Source organism: Penicillium chermesinum, assembly GCF_028974085.1.
Source record: "Penicillium chermesinum strain IBT 19713 chromosome Unknown utg000001l:1.0-1975020.0:1.0-1976611.0, whole genome shotgun sequence".
Classification (NCBI taxonomy): Eukaryota; Fungi; Ascomycota; class Eurotiomycetes; order Eurotiales; family Aspergillaceae; genus Penicillium; species Penicillium chermesinum.
In genome coordinates this window covers 1,825,286-1,838,483 of record NW_026695311.1, presented here as the reverse complement: position 1 = coordinate 1,838,483, position 13,198 = coordinate 1,825,286, and the positions used below count along the sequence as shown (strand labels likewise).

Sequence of the window (13,198 nt, the reverse complement as noted above, 5' to 3'; positions counted from 1 at the left end):
AACTCGTGTTCAATTATGACGCATTTCGGATCCTTAGGAACATATTGGTGTGAAATTGCCTGTGTCCTCAAACACGTTGCCCTCGTCACTCATAGTCCCTAAACCAAAATAAATTGCCCAATCTGCAAGGTCCAAGTGATCAAAATTAGAACTGTCAGAAGGCTTGGTAGAATTGGCTGTTGTAACGTTATCCAACATATGATCAAGCTTGCGCGAGATGGCCTGCGAGGATTTGGACACACTTTCAAGTTGAGACACTAGGACAGAAGGATTGGGAATAAGATCAGAAGCCTTCATGCTTGAGGGGAGTTTTGTTCCCCTTGATACATCTTGGGTAAGAGGATCTAGTGCCGTTGAAAGGATTGCATCACATGGTAAACCATATGAGAGAATGTTGCACCAGTTACTAGTTAAGAGGGCGCCTTTAGTAAAGTAACTTTAAAGTCGGGGTACATACAGTTCCAGGCATATTGGTGGGTCAAAAAGAGGTTATCCCGCGACAATTGGTCATTTGTACAACTTTTTCGAGCAAATCCCCCACTGAACAGCGCATAGAAGCCCCCTAAGTTCAAGTCTAGCGTGATGACAACTTCCTATGAGGATGAGCGTGAAATATCCTCCGGTAGTTGCGACAAATGTTAAATGGACAATTTAACGGCCCTCTCTCCCTTTATATAGCCTGAGGCTACAGGCCCAACTCGAATATAAGCGATCAACTGCGGCATGAGTAGTCTCAGGCACAAGCGCAACTTGACTGAATGGATAGTACTCCTGGAGTCGTTTTTCAATCACCGGCAATAATTGTAGGCGGGAGATAATGTCTTCCATGGTCGCCAAATGCTCATCGTGGCCTTTATATATTATACTTGTGACGCCTGGTGTTCAAGGCCTGCGATGTCGAATCATTGGGGTCAAACGAAATAAATAGCCATGTCCGCAAGATTGGAGTTCTAGCCAAGGGACTATTGCCGCTTTCGAAGGTCCAGTCTGTGCCATACTGTTCGAGCCCGGTGCGGTTGGCAGATTTGGTTTCTGGAAAGGTTTAGCCATTCTTGCTCAGGTGATGGAGCACCCAAAAATAGCTAGTTAACTAATCAAGCGTCAGTCTTGATTTTCCACGTGACATCGGTTTCTCAATGCCGTAGATCCGTTCTAGAAGCATATGTAAAGAGGACCAATCCAATTCTTCGGCATAGTTTTTCAGGTTTTCATATTGCCTAACAATATTTAACAGAGAGAGAAAGGAGTATATCGGGCCTTCTGGGAAACGATGGCGCCGAGTTACAAGTCCGACGGTGAATACGGAGTACCGGACCTCGTGTCGTAATTTTGTTTCTGCATCGGACTTGTATCGGCATTAGGCGGGCTAAACAGCACGGCGGGACCGGAATAGCTGCACAACCCGCTTGCGCTCAGCGGACGGGCTGTAGCGCTAAGTGATTCGTTCTGTCTAGATGCAACCAGTTGATCGGTGACGATTACTTGTCTTTCAAGAGTCCACTATTAGCCTTGGCAGATAAGACGCAATTTCTGCCCCAATTTTCTCGACAGTATTTACACATAGGTGTTGTATTTTCGGGGTACTTGATTGAAACATCATCCCGGTGAAAGGAAAGAGCACGAAGTATTTCTACTTACAGCCATACCGCATCCTCTATTCCATTGACCATTACATCCATCATCTCTATTCTTGATCATCTCTACAAGCCTTTACTCGTACTCGACTGTCTCTATTTCCAGCTGACCTGGAGGGGGACTGTGATTATCCCCTGGCCACCAGTCACTGTATCAATTGAGTCACCTTTTTCAAGGGACCGCTATGAATCCAAGGATAAGCATGCAAGGCTTGACTATATTCAAGCCATATAGTGATACCAGCAAATGTACGCAAAGAGATGCACCAGCAGAGAAGCCACATGGTGGCCCGATGGAGGAGATAGAGCTTGAAAAGGGCCCCACTCAGTCTGGAAAGGTTCTTGTGAGTCTATATCTTAATCCTTGTTGCGCACCCTGCCTGGCGACCGCTTATAATGAAAGGTGACTTGGGATGGTGAAGGCGATCCCGAAAACCCCAAAAACTGGACCTCAATGAGAAAATGGAAAGCTATATTTGCCATGAGCTCATTCGTGTTTATGAGTCCATTGTCCTCGACAATTATCGCTCCAGCTTTGCCTGCAATTGCGTCAGACTTGAAAATTACACAGCCTGCAGTTGAGCAAATGGTCCTTTCAATCTTCCTCCTTGGCTTTGCTTGCGGTCCACTGGTGGCAAGCCCGCTGTCTGAAATTTACGGCCGCGTGAGAGTTGTCCAAACGTGGAACTTGATGTACATCGCCTTCAACGCAGCCTGTGGTGGGGCGCACACCAAAGAATCTATTATCATACTTCGTTTCATCGCCGGCCTTTGCGGAAGCGCCACACTCGGTGTACGTGGTTCAAATTCAGTTTCTGTGATTATCATCTAATTTACCTTCTTCAGATCGGGGGCGGCACGTTAAGTGATCTTTTCCGTGCGAGAGATCGTGGAAAAGCGGTGGCAATCTACAGCTGGTCTCCAATTCTCGCTCCGCTGGTCGGTGCAGTCGTAGGTGGTTTCATCTCACAGAATGCAACATGGCAGTGGACGTTCTATGCATCCTCCCTTTTGAGTGTTGTCATTCAACTCTCCGGTCTTATTTTTCTTGAGGAAACATATCCTCCACTTTTGCTGCGTCGAAAGAAAGCCAGGCAGGCAACTGCCACCGGAGCCAACAACCTCTACACCGAATATGACTATCTGGACGAAGGTCGGATCAAACTTCTATGCACAAACTTGTTTCGACCTTTCAGACTGCTTGCCACTCAACCGATCATCCAGATCCTGGCGCTTTACAACGCGTATCTTTATGGCAATATTTATATATTATACGCTGATTTTATCGATCTGTGGACTGATGTCTACGGGGAGTCTATCGAGATTGCGGGGCTGAATTACATTTCAATCGCTATTGGATCTGCCATTGCCGCAGAATGTTGCACGCTTATAAATGACAGGATATATCGCACATTATCGAAGCGGAACGGAGGTAAAGGTGCCCCCGAGTTTCGAATCCCGATTATGCTACCTGCGACACTCTTTTTGAGTGCTGGGATGTTCTGGTACGGATGGACCGCCGAAAAGAAGATGCACTGGATTATGCCTAATATTGGAACCTCCATTTTTGTTGCTGGAGCACTTGCATGCACGATATCTGTAAATGCATATGTCATCGATACATATGGGCGATACTCGGCAAGTGCACTAGCGGCTGTTTCTACCATCAGGTGTATTGCGGGGTTTACGTTTCCAATGTTCGCGCCCTACATGTTAGTCCATTTGACAATCGGCTCTTCACTTTTAAAACCAAGTCTAAACTTGTTACAGGTATTCTTCACTGGGCTATGGATGGGCGGGAAGCATCATTGGCTTTATTGCTCTGGGTGTTGGACTGCCTGCCGCGGTTCTGCTGGGGGTGTACGGAAAATTCCTACGGAGCAAAAGCCCATATGCCTCCAAACCTCATTAAACTAGTCAGTCAGTGGCTTGGTTGGTATTTTAAAAGGAAGATCAGAAACACAATCGAGAGCCGGAAAGGTACTGTTGGGATAGACAGAAGATGTACAGGAGTGGCTTTCAATTTAGCACGATCTGAGTGAGGCGCTGGGAAAGAAAGTGAAGAGGTAATCCATTTTCGAATTCTACAGTATATATACCGGATCTCTAATTCCTATAGATTGAACGAGCCTGGACTACAAGAAAGAATGATGGTAGCGATGATTTTATTGTGATTGTGTGCTAATGTGAGGCCTATTGTTCAATAGCCTTAGATAGGAGACAGGATACAACTGAAGGAGGCTAATACTGCTACGAGTTTGTAGGAAAATAACTCGATATTAGCGAGATAACCAATTGTTTGAGAAGCCTTCTAGTTCCCTTCACGATAGCTTTATATATTGTGCGGTTTGTTTAGCGAGCCTTCGAGTGGGTCTAATTCTATGCAACATGTGCGCCGAGCCTTCTCCGGTCGGGGCTCCCGCGGCGCTTTCGTAGCTAAACAAAGTGTGTCGTGACAGCTGAGCGGAATGTCGGATATGAAAGCCGTTGAGATAGATAGTTGTAAGATTCTTGTTGAGGTTACTATCCAAAGTGCGAATTCTGTCTATTCATACATATTCTCGCCGCTAGTCTCGCCATATAAGCTTTGACCAGAAAACGTACATTCCCTTGCTCTGTCCCTTGGCCCCTTTACGCCACCTTATACTCCCAACTTATATCTCGTCTGATTCAAGTGTTCAAGAAGCTCCCCTTTCTCGCCATACCTCTCTAGCTTGTTGAGGTTTCCGGTCTCGACCTATTATCCACCTTATCTTCGCTCCCTCGTATCTTTGTCCCTGAGTCCTGGAGTCTGCAAAGCCATAGCCTCCTTCTTTCGACATCACACGGTACAAGAGCACGGCGTTCTCCTAGGATATTCAACGAGCCTTAGTGATTGCCCGTTGTCAAAATCTTTTACCTGAAATATTAATCAATACAGAAAACGTGTTATCAGAATATCTGAAAGTGGTAAAGTGTGGCCGAGATGCAACTAACGAAGAAGCCGAAAACTAGACGATAGTGTATGAATTTGTGGATAATTGTATAGTTTTTATTCTATGTATATTTTATGTATATATACTCTAGAAATATATTGATTGAGATTTATCTACTACTAGCTAGACTAAAAGACCCAAATCATGCCAAGGAGTATTGGAAGATTCTATCCCTGCCACGCCTACTCTAATACCGGAATGCCCAGCATATTGGTATGATCAAGCTGAGCGCGACTGCTCCGTCCGGAAAAGCTCTACTTTCTATCGACTATCCAAATTCGGTTCTAAAAGCTATAAAAACAGCGACTCCACTATCCGCTTGTACTTACTTTGCCCAATTTGCGCTTATTATTTGTCCCGCGCGCTCAATCATCCGGATATGATTAGCATGAGTGCTGCAGTAGACGATTATGAGAAACATGGAAGCTATCATTTTCTGTCCATCCAAGGGCACCTTGTGACCGGTACGGCTTTTTTCAAAGTACTGTTCTACCTATTATCTATTGCATGGATAAGCATCGTGATCCACGCCGGTGTATCCATGACGTGAGCTGGTTTTGGGGTCCTGAAAACGCTGTGCAACCATGGAGGTATGAATATGCACCCCAGAACAAAGAGAATACGCCAGTTCAATGCGCTGATAGGCACCAGCGACCGCACTGCACAATCTTACACCACTGAGAAGGCCACATGCGCCAGAATGCCAAGGATCAAGGGAACGTAGACATACTGCATCTCCCAGCCCACGGTAGCCCCCTGGTTTGAGGCAATATTCACCAGGACAAGGCCGGCAACTCCGAAAGAAAAATCCGGGCTGATCTAGGCCTCTGCCGCTCCATTCTAAGGAGCTAGCGGAGTCGTCACAACAGTATGAAGAATGTCTAGAAGACAATAATTCAGTTAATATTCAGTGATTCAACTGGTTCTATAGATTGCGAAGGGCCTACTTAGATACTAAACCCGTTGTATCCCCCATCCTGCAGATTTAGGGTCGGTCGGAGTCTACTAGCTGTGTCCGCAATGAAGCCATTCCTAAAGTCCCAACATCCACAGGAAAGAACATAGTCTTTTGATTCCTCTAATTTACCTTGCAAGAAAAATTCTTCAAGTAACCACCACCCTTGTATTTGCTGCTGTGCGGTGCCCATTCATTCCAATGTCTTCCCACCTCGGTCTCCATGCCATCGACCTCTCCACCAAGACCATTCCCGCTCGAGCGGCGATCGGGACATTCGTGAATTCAACAGCTACCAAGGCCGCAGGAACTTCAGTCTGCACGCTGTAATCGACACCGACACCTGGGCCATACGGAACACGTTCTGTTCCAGCGCCACGATCCGGGAACAGCCGAGCACCACCACGAGCAATCAATCGGCGCGTCTCCAACTCAGCACAATGATGCCATCCGTCTTAAGTTTAGCACACGGGGACCTAAACCAAAGTCGACAGACATTGGTCTGGTTGTGACCCAGTTTAATCCGCCCGGGGACAGGGACAGACGGTGGCCCGTATCGCCTGCGCCACAGATTCCTCCGCCGGGGGCTTTCCGCGTGGTTGTTATATGCGGAGCGGGTGCTGGAATTCCATGGATTACCGAGGGGAGATTGGGAAGAATGTCGGCGCGTTATGCAGGTGGTGTCGTGGGAACCACAGTGCGATCCTATGACGTATGTGGTCAAGTGGTTTATGGGCAAAAAGTTCAGAAGGTGTCTGAAGATTCAGGCCCATGATATGACCTCCTTTATCGAGGGGAGAAAGGCTCGGGGAGGTGATCAGTGATCGGCGCTTGGGTGAGATAAGTCCTTGGACGGCTGAAGGCCACAAAATACAGTATCCCCGTGAATCTGTCAAGAATATCAGTTAACATCTTGACTAGTTATTGAGTTAATTAACCGAGGGACCAGTTCATTTTAGGTTATTGGGACTCCATAAATTCTTCAGGGGTGGAGAAGGATCTAGCGCGATCTAGCATTATTAGCGCCCGCCGCAGCCTAGCCTAGTCATTGAGTCAGGGCCATCCAGGATCCGTCTCGCTGATGCCGCTCACAACCATGTTCTTAGCTTAAGCTTGGTACAAGCTGTATCGCGTAATAGTTGTCAGCTAGGTTCAGTCATCCACAAGGTTATGCAAATATGACACGCCAGCCCGTATATCAAGTTTGGTATGCCGAAACACTTGATTCTTGGAGATAAATAGCGTCAGAGTGGCGGTGAACGAACATTTCATGTCATCTAAGCTCTGGAGGTCTCTTTTCTGATTCCATGCTCGAGGCTGACAAATATTCACATCCTAATTAAATCAGCCAATGGGGATTCTAAATTGTAAAATTGCTCGCTGCTCACTGAAGACACAGTGTCCATCATGCTCCTTCCCTTAAGATTCCCTCTCCTGTCAGACCTATAGGTCTCCTGCAGGAACCAAGATGTGCAATGGCCATCAGGGATCCTTGTCCCTAGCTTAATCCAGAACAAGGGGCCAGAGAGGGTTTCTATGGTAGCATGTTAACCGCTACTGGCCTTATGGAAATGACCTTCGGGTGTATCAATGAGAATGTGGGTCGGTGAGAACGAAGATCGTGATACCTCCCGTCCACCGATACATGACTAGTTACGTCACCTAACATATTAACTAGTTAGTTAGTAACTAATTTGAAGATCATAATCTTACACCCTTTCTTACAATCAGGTATATATTGCTGGGTGCTCGATACGGCTCTTACTCGCTTACCCATACTATCCATTTTTCGCACTGTTTCCCCCCAAACAATTCGCCATGCATATTCTTCGACCATCCGTGCTCCTCAGCTTGCTAAGGTCCAGCTACGCCATGGGCATGAATCAAGCTCCATTTGGCTCGCAGGATAGTCTTCAGCCCATAAAATCGGACTCTCAACCAGGATGCAGTGATAAGTTCCATGTTACGCTGTACGTCTCGCGTAACGCCCGTGATGAAGAACAAATTCCAGTCTACCATCTCGATGGGCGTGTATATGCATCGGAAACGAAGGTTCCTACTCAGTGGACGTTCGAGCGGAAAAGCAACACAGGACGCTACTTGGTTTACGCCGTCCACCCCTCCGGTATCAAACACTATTGGAGTTCCAACTACGATAACGCTATCCAAGTCACCCCCTACGACTACCAAGCCAAAGAAGTATCGGTCGCGCAATCGGGGAAAACCGACTCTCCGTTCGACCGACCGGTCCTTTTCTGGGATGATAAATGTCTCGTGGTAAAGAAGGATCCTGCTGATCCTTTAGCGATGTTGCCTTCATCAGCCTGTGACATCGTTGTTGCCAAGTTTGAGGAGCCTGTCCAATGGAAGAGCCTTGATGAACTGTGTCATAGAAAGTAGAAACGCTTGGTGGTAAGTTCACAATAACTTATTTCATACTCTTATCGCAATGCTCTAATGAGTCGTTAGGTTCCGGGCATATCAAGATTGCGGTGGCCTTGGTGCCGTAAAACCGAATGCGCGTTGGGAGGGAAGTTGCACCTGCGTCCACCCTGTACCATCAGAGTGGACGGGTAACTACTGCAGATAGTCAACCTTGGCTAGTGTGAAGGCGATTAGTCTCGAAACTCCGGGGAGAACGTTGAGTCCAACGTCGATTTGAAAGGAGAAACATCTATTCTGTTCGCGGTAAACGGCGATCGTCAGACATTGATATTCGTGGGAGGGTATCTCTTTTCCGATTTATACTGCTATGTCCCAACTGTATTTGCCCGCCTACTAGAGATGTACTTCTGTGGCCTTGAATCGATATCTCTGTAGAAGTAAACAGAATTCAATAGGCCCAGAACACTAGCATCTTAGCTATTTTCGGTCTATTATTCGTGGTATTAAACTTACGTGGTGATCGCGATTGGCTAAACAACAACTCTAGCTACCCCATCTCTGACAGTATCTTTCAGTTGCTCGGGACAACCAAAAAGGGGCTACTGCATTATCTTCGCAAACACGAGAAGCTTGTGTCTCACTTTCATTTAGAACATCCGGTAAAGTAGTCTTTTGTCGTCTCTGCCAATAGTTCTCGTAGGCATCTGACAACGCTTCTCACCCAATACCTTGGGTCAACGCTTCGCTTTGCATGGGATAAGACGCTTCATGAGACTCAACTAAAGAAGGTCGCATAGACCTAAGTGAAAAGCAGTCACATTTAGTGTAGCTAGCGAGGCGAAGAACTACGTTCTCTCAGGAAAGAGAATAGAGAGTGAAGAAGATCTGGAGGCATGAAGGTTTTCGCTTGACATTTGGGTGGAAATTGCAATTGAGTAAGTAAAACAATAGCTCATAATTTAGTCCACGTTGGATGGAACCCGAGGAGAATATTATTGTAGGTGCCCTTAATATTGATTCAAAGGTATTTGTCGTCTTTTCTCGATTCCAATTCTGTCAATTAACAGCTTTGTAGGCTTTTCACGAGCAAATATAGAAGGTCAACAAGGAACAGCATTTATGAATGAAGATTTAGTTCACAAATTTCTGAAGCTCCATCAAACAGTTCCTGACGAGTTGAAGCAAGAACTAAAGGTACTCAGAGAGGGACATTCTTGCGAGATAGCCTTTCAATTCATCAGACCGACCCAATTACTTCCTCAGTACTGTGAACATATTGAAACCTCCTCAACGATAGAAAAAAGGCACACAGAACTACCGCCCAGCCTCGGAGATTTGATTGTGTTTTGAGGTGCTTCAAAAAGAATTAGACGATCTTGCGCCATCCATATGCCAAATATCCTACGTGGTCAAAGTTCCCATCAGCGGGCGGTTGTCAAGGAACTGCACTTCTGGAATATCTGCTGCGCATGGCCGTAAGCTTTATGTTGTTCCAACTGTTCATGAGAGTCTTCCACCTACGAAGATTCTTTTGCTCCAAATGTTCTTGGGGTAAAAGATGTAGTTCTCTGGCGAGGGCTCCGAAAAAGCATGATAGGGCGACTATCACTATCTTTTCCCCAGCCGAAACCTATTCAAGTCAATCTTTCTAATCCAGCGTCCTCGGAACATGCGAATACCAGCATTATGTTGATTCTGCGCCTTGATTCTAGTCAATAGGCCACCCTTCCTATGTTCGTAACATTAGAAAGCGAACTCCAGGCCCTCACCTCTTGTGGAACAATCCCTCTTTCAAGCTTTCCCACGCAAAGATTCCAAAAGTGCGGTGAGAAACATTTTCAGTGTACCTTTCAACGTGGACTTCAACTACGCTGTCTCTCAATATCCTCCGTCGCATGGGATAAATGTGATGACAATTCAAGCCACCCCTTCTTTTCGAGCTCAGATCTTGCTTCCGGTGACTCTTCCTCCTGGAATAGCACTTCTTCCAAGTTTTCAAACCTGTTTGGTGTCGCGAATCTACGGATTGAGGGCTACTCTCTCTTACCGGGTCTCCGCAAGCTCCAGGCAGTGTTTACGTTTTGAGGTCCCAATCCATATCACAGCCGCTAAATTGTCGAAAGAAAATATGCTCCGAACCCTGGTAGGAGGATTAGCATAAATGATCGCCGCCTCGGACATTTTTGGCCAGCTATCATAAGTTCAATATATTATTCAATCTAGTTTCGTTCAGGATAGGGGTTTTATGACGTGATAGAATCAAGTCGACGATAATCAACCGTCGTCTCTCCATTAAGGTTTGAAAACAACGGTACGGCATGGCGAAGAGTTTCACTGTGCTTGATAGGCCAGGACCCGTGGGCACGATCGCATTGTATTCGGAAAAGTTTGCCATGTATATCTTCTAACTTGTACAATATACATGCGTTCTACCTAGTAATTCGGTTCAACATACTCAACACAGGTTCGTCCACCTGCATATCTACCACATTTCCAGTCAACCAATATCCAACAACGTCGCCGGAAGATGCCCTCCTAAGTTTCACTCTTATTTCGGATGGACAACCCATAGCCCAGCCCTGCATCACGATAATAGGCTCTGTGGTCCCTATTGGTATAACCTCTCTCCTCAAAAGCCCGCAGACGAGAGCTGTTGCTGCAATTCCGGTCGCAGGATCTTCCAGGTACCCGGACGATTTGGGGAATTGGCGTGCACTGAAGGTGGTATCGCCGACCATGGCATACGGATATAAGCCGGTAGAGCCAATGGTTTCGCAGACATGCCGGACTGAATCTTGACTGGGTTGCAGACTGTTCAACGTTTCAACATCCTTCAACGGAACCAAAGTCTTTGTTCGAGAAGTTATTGCGTTTTGCACTCCTTCGAGGTCAGCCATTTTATCTGTTGAAATGTCGAGTGCTTCTGCAATGAGCTGGCATGCATCCTGTGACAAGAATTTGGCTGTCCCTCTGGGTTGTGAGATGCAAATGTGCTTTCGCACCATTGAACCATCGCTACCCTTGTCGATCTCCGGTAGCAGCAGCGCCTCGTAGGTGCCGGCTTTGGTTGACACGGACACGTTGGGGGCGTTGGCGAACATGCCGAGCCGATCCATGAGCCAAAGAGCACCTATAGTTGCATGCCCACACATTTCCATCTCGTGGCCAGGAACCCAGAACTTGATTGACACATTGTAGCGAGGTGGATCGGCATTACCTGCTAATACAGGACCTGCCACAACGAACCCGCACTCATGTTTGCAAGCTTGCGCAAGCTGTTGCATTTCAACGGAAGTCAACCGCCCCGCATTCAGGAATACTGTTGTGGGGTTGCCCGCACTTCCTGGGGCGTCCAAAGTTACAGGGAAGACACGCATTGCGTGTGCGGTTGCATTTGTAGGGGAGGACATTTTCGATACAGTATGGGCAAGGTGAATTAGATGGTGCTTGAGAACATTCGATTTCCACATGCATTTGCCGAACCAGACCGTTACCCGCTTTGGAGTGATCATGTGAGAGAAGCATTGGGAAAGTTTCTCCAGCCCCCAACAATGGCGCAGGTGGGCGGCCTCAAGGAGAGCGAGTCCTTTTGACAAGAAGGATTTCTTCTCTCTCCAGTCAGTGCTGAACCAGTCAAGTCCTCCTACAGATAGTTACTTATGCTCTCGAATCCAAAATGTTCCAACCCTGCCTCCTTATAGAACACATTGACCTGAATATCTTTGCTTGGTGTTTGGAGTATGCCTATACAGGTAAATGTTTCCCTACGGTTTGATTTACTGAATGGGGTCTCGTTTGCGAGGAGCTTCACCATACGTGTTACCATTTTCGGCAATCGTACAGACTACACCACTATCGTATAGCAATATAGATATATACAGAGAGTTATTTAGATAGCAGTTAAGTTATTCATTGACATCCCCGCACGGCACCGGCGCTTCCTATAACAAATGTATCGTACACTTGAGTCGGATATGAGAGTGGTATATCGTTCATATGGTTGTGTAAATGTGTGTACAAAACTCATTGAACACACAGATGGACTCGATATTTTTTGGGTTGTTCACCGCGGTGCGCCCGTAGTAGAACAGCTGGTCACCCGCAGTATTCTGGTGTTCCAATGCATATCTCGCTGCCATCTTCGTAGCAACTACATCAGATTCGGCGTCCTGATATAACACCGTTGATCGTTAATTTGAGCAAGGAGCTCAAGTCTCAACTTTGACCTGTCCACAAACACATTCCACCCACGGAGATTTCGCGAAAAATCGTTCCCTCAACCTACGTGCATCGTTCAAATAACGATGGCCTAAACTGGAAGAAAATATTAAGTATATTGTAACAACTCCCTCAATCCTTTTAAGGCAATATTCCACGAAACGCCCGAGTGAGCCTCACCTCGCACTATCTATGTTTTCATTGGTCTCTACTTTTCATTAGGTGATACCTGATCATAACCAGTAGGTAAGTAGCGGCACAAGTAGTATTCGAAGAGTATAACAGGTAAAGAGCGTCGAGCTATACTTCGGTCCCAACACAAGTATTGGAAGGACATGAGAACAGAAAAGAAATAGCCAGGGCAATTGGTTGATGTTGAATCTTTCCAAATCAGCCTAGTATTTACGGTGGCGTGCCAGTATAAACAATTTCCGGACCAATGCAATCACATTCGATCCCATCCTAGCAAACGGCTGCCCCATCGTTGGTACCGTGGCAGGTGCCACTTCCACAGTCTTGAATCTCCGTCCAGACCCCGTTCTCGCACTGGACCTTTTCGACGTCATATTTATTAGCAAAGACAATTCATTCAGATCCAATATATGGCATACCACGTCTGTTCTATCGCAACCGCAGAAGTGCCTATCCCCGTTCGAAGACTCGCAAGGGCTGTTTGTGCGCCGCTGGTCACCGCCATAGCCGGCACCGCATGTGTCAAGTGCCGCTCTTGTCTCCAGGAAAGGGACTGCTGAGGCGTTCACGGCTGCGGCAGCCATAAGAGTGCAGAGGATAGCGGTAAACTTCATATTGAACAGAGTCGATAGTTGATTGTATTGAAATGGGTTATTTAGAATGAGGTTGTTGACTTGTAGAATGGTCTGGCTTCCAGGAGCAAGCTCAATGACTTTATAGTCCGCCCGGCAATAGCCAAGCCCATCTATCTTACTACATAAGGACGTCATAGAGAACAGAGAACGCCCCTTTCTCAGCTCACGAAAAATCTCGGATATAGACTACTGCCGTTCGGAATG

General features: G+C 46.6%; 5 protein-coding genes across 5 annotated transcripts; 2 read left to right on the top strand and 3 right to left on the bottom strand.

The window, feature by feature from the left end:
* Positions 1 to 33: 33 nt before the first annotated feature.
* Positions 34 to 828, bottom strand: N7468_000711 (uncharacterized protein; the record flags this gene model as incomplete). The annotated part of the gene is made up of 3 exons (XM_058470008.1): positions 34 to 422; positions 458 to 589; positions 657 to 828. 3 exons carry the CDS (start codon positions 826 to 828, stop codon positions 34 to 36), a joined length of 693 nt encoding a protein of 230 aa, XP_058336039.1.
* A 1,099-nt stretch (positions 829 to 1,927) lies between these two features.
* Positions 1,928 to 3,546, top strand: N7468_000710 (MFS transporter; the record flags this gene model as incomplete). Its single annotated transcript, XM_058470007.1, has 4 exons — positions 1,928 to 1,978; positions 2,038 to 2,427; positions 2,481 to 3,346; positions 3,405 to 3,546. The coding sequence occupies 4 exons, from the start codon at positions 1,928 to 1,930 to the stop codon at positions 3,544 to 3,546; spliced, it is 1,449 nt and encodes a 482-aa protein (XP_058336038.1).
* A 3,836-nt stretch (positions 3,547 to 7,382) lies between these two features.
* On the top strand, positions 7,383 to 7,964 carry N7468_000709 (uncharacterized protein; the record flags this gene model as incomplete). The annotated part of the gene is made up of 1 exon (XM_058470006.1): positions 7,383 to 7,964. The coding sequence occupies one exon, from the start codon at positions 7,383 to 7,385 to the stop codon at positions 7,962 to 7,964; it is 582 nt and encodes a 193-aa protein (XP_058336037.1).
* A 2,414-nt stretch (positions 7,965 to 10,378) lies between these two features.
* On the bottom strand, positions 10,379 to 11,359 carry N7468_000708 (PhzF family phenazine biosynthesis protein; the record flags this gene model as incomplete). The annotated part of the gene is made up of 1 exon (XM_058470005.1): positions 10,379 to 11,359. One exon carries the CDS (start codon positions 11,357 to 11,359, stop codon positions 10,379 to 10,381), a length of 981 nt encoding a protein of 326 aa, XP_058336036.1.
* A 1,270-nt stretch (positions 11,360 to 12,629) lies between these two features.
* On the bottom strand, positions 12,630 to 12,973 carry N7468_000707 (DUF1962 domain-containing protein; the record flags this gene model as incomplete). Its single annotated transcript, XM_058470004.1, has 2 exons — positions 12,630 to 12,719; positions 12,779 to 12,973. 2 exons carry the CDS (start codon positions 12,971 to 12,973, stop codon positions 12,630 to 12,632), a joined length of 285 nt encoding a protein of 94 aa, XP_058336035.1.
* Between the last annotated feature and the right edge of the window lie 225 nt (positions 12,974 to 13,198).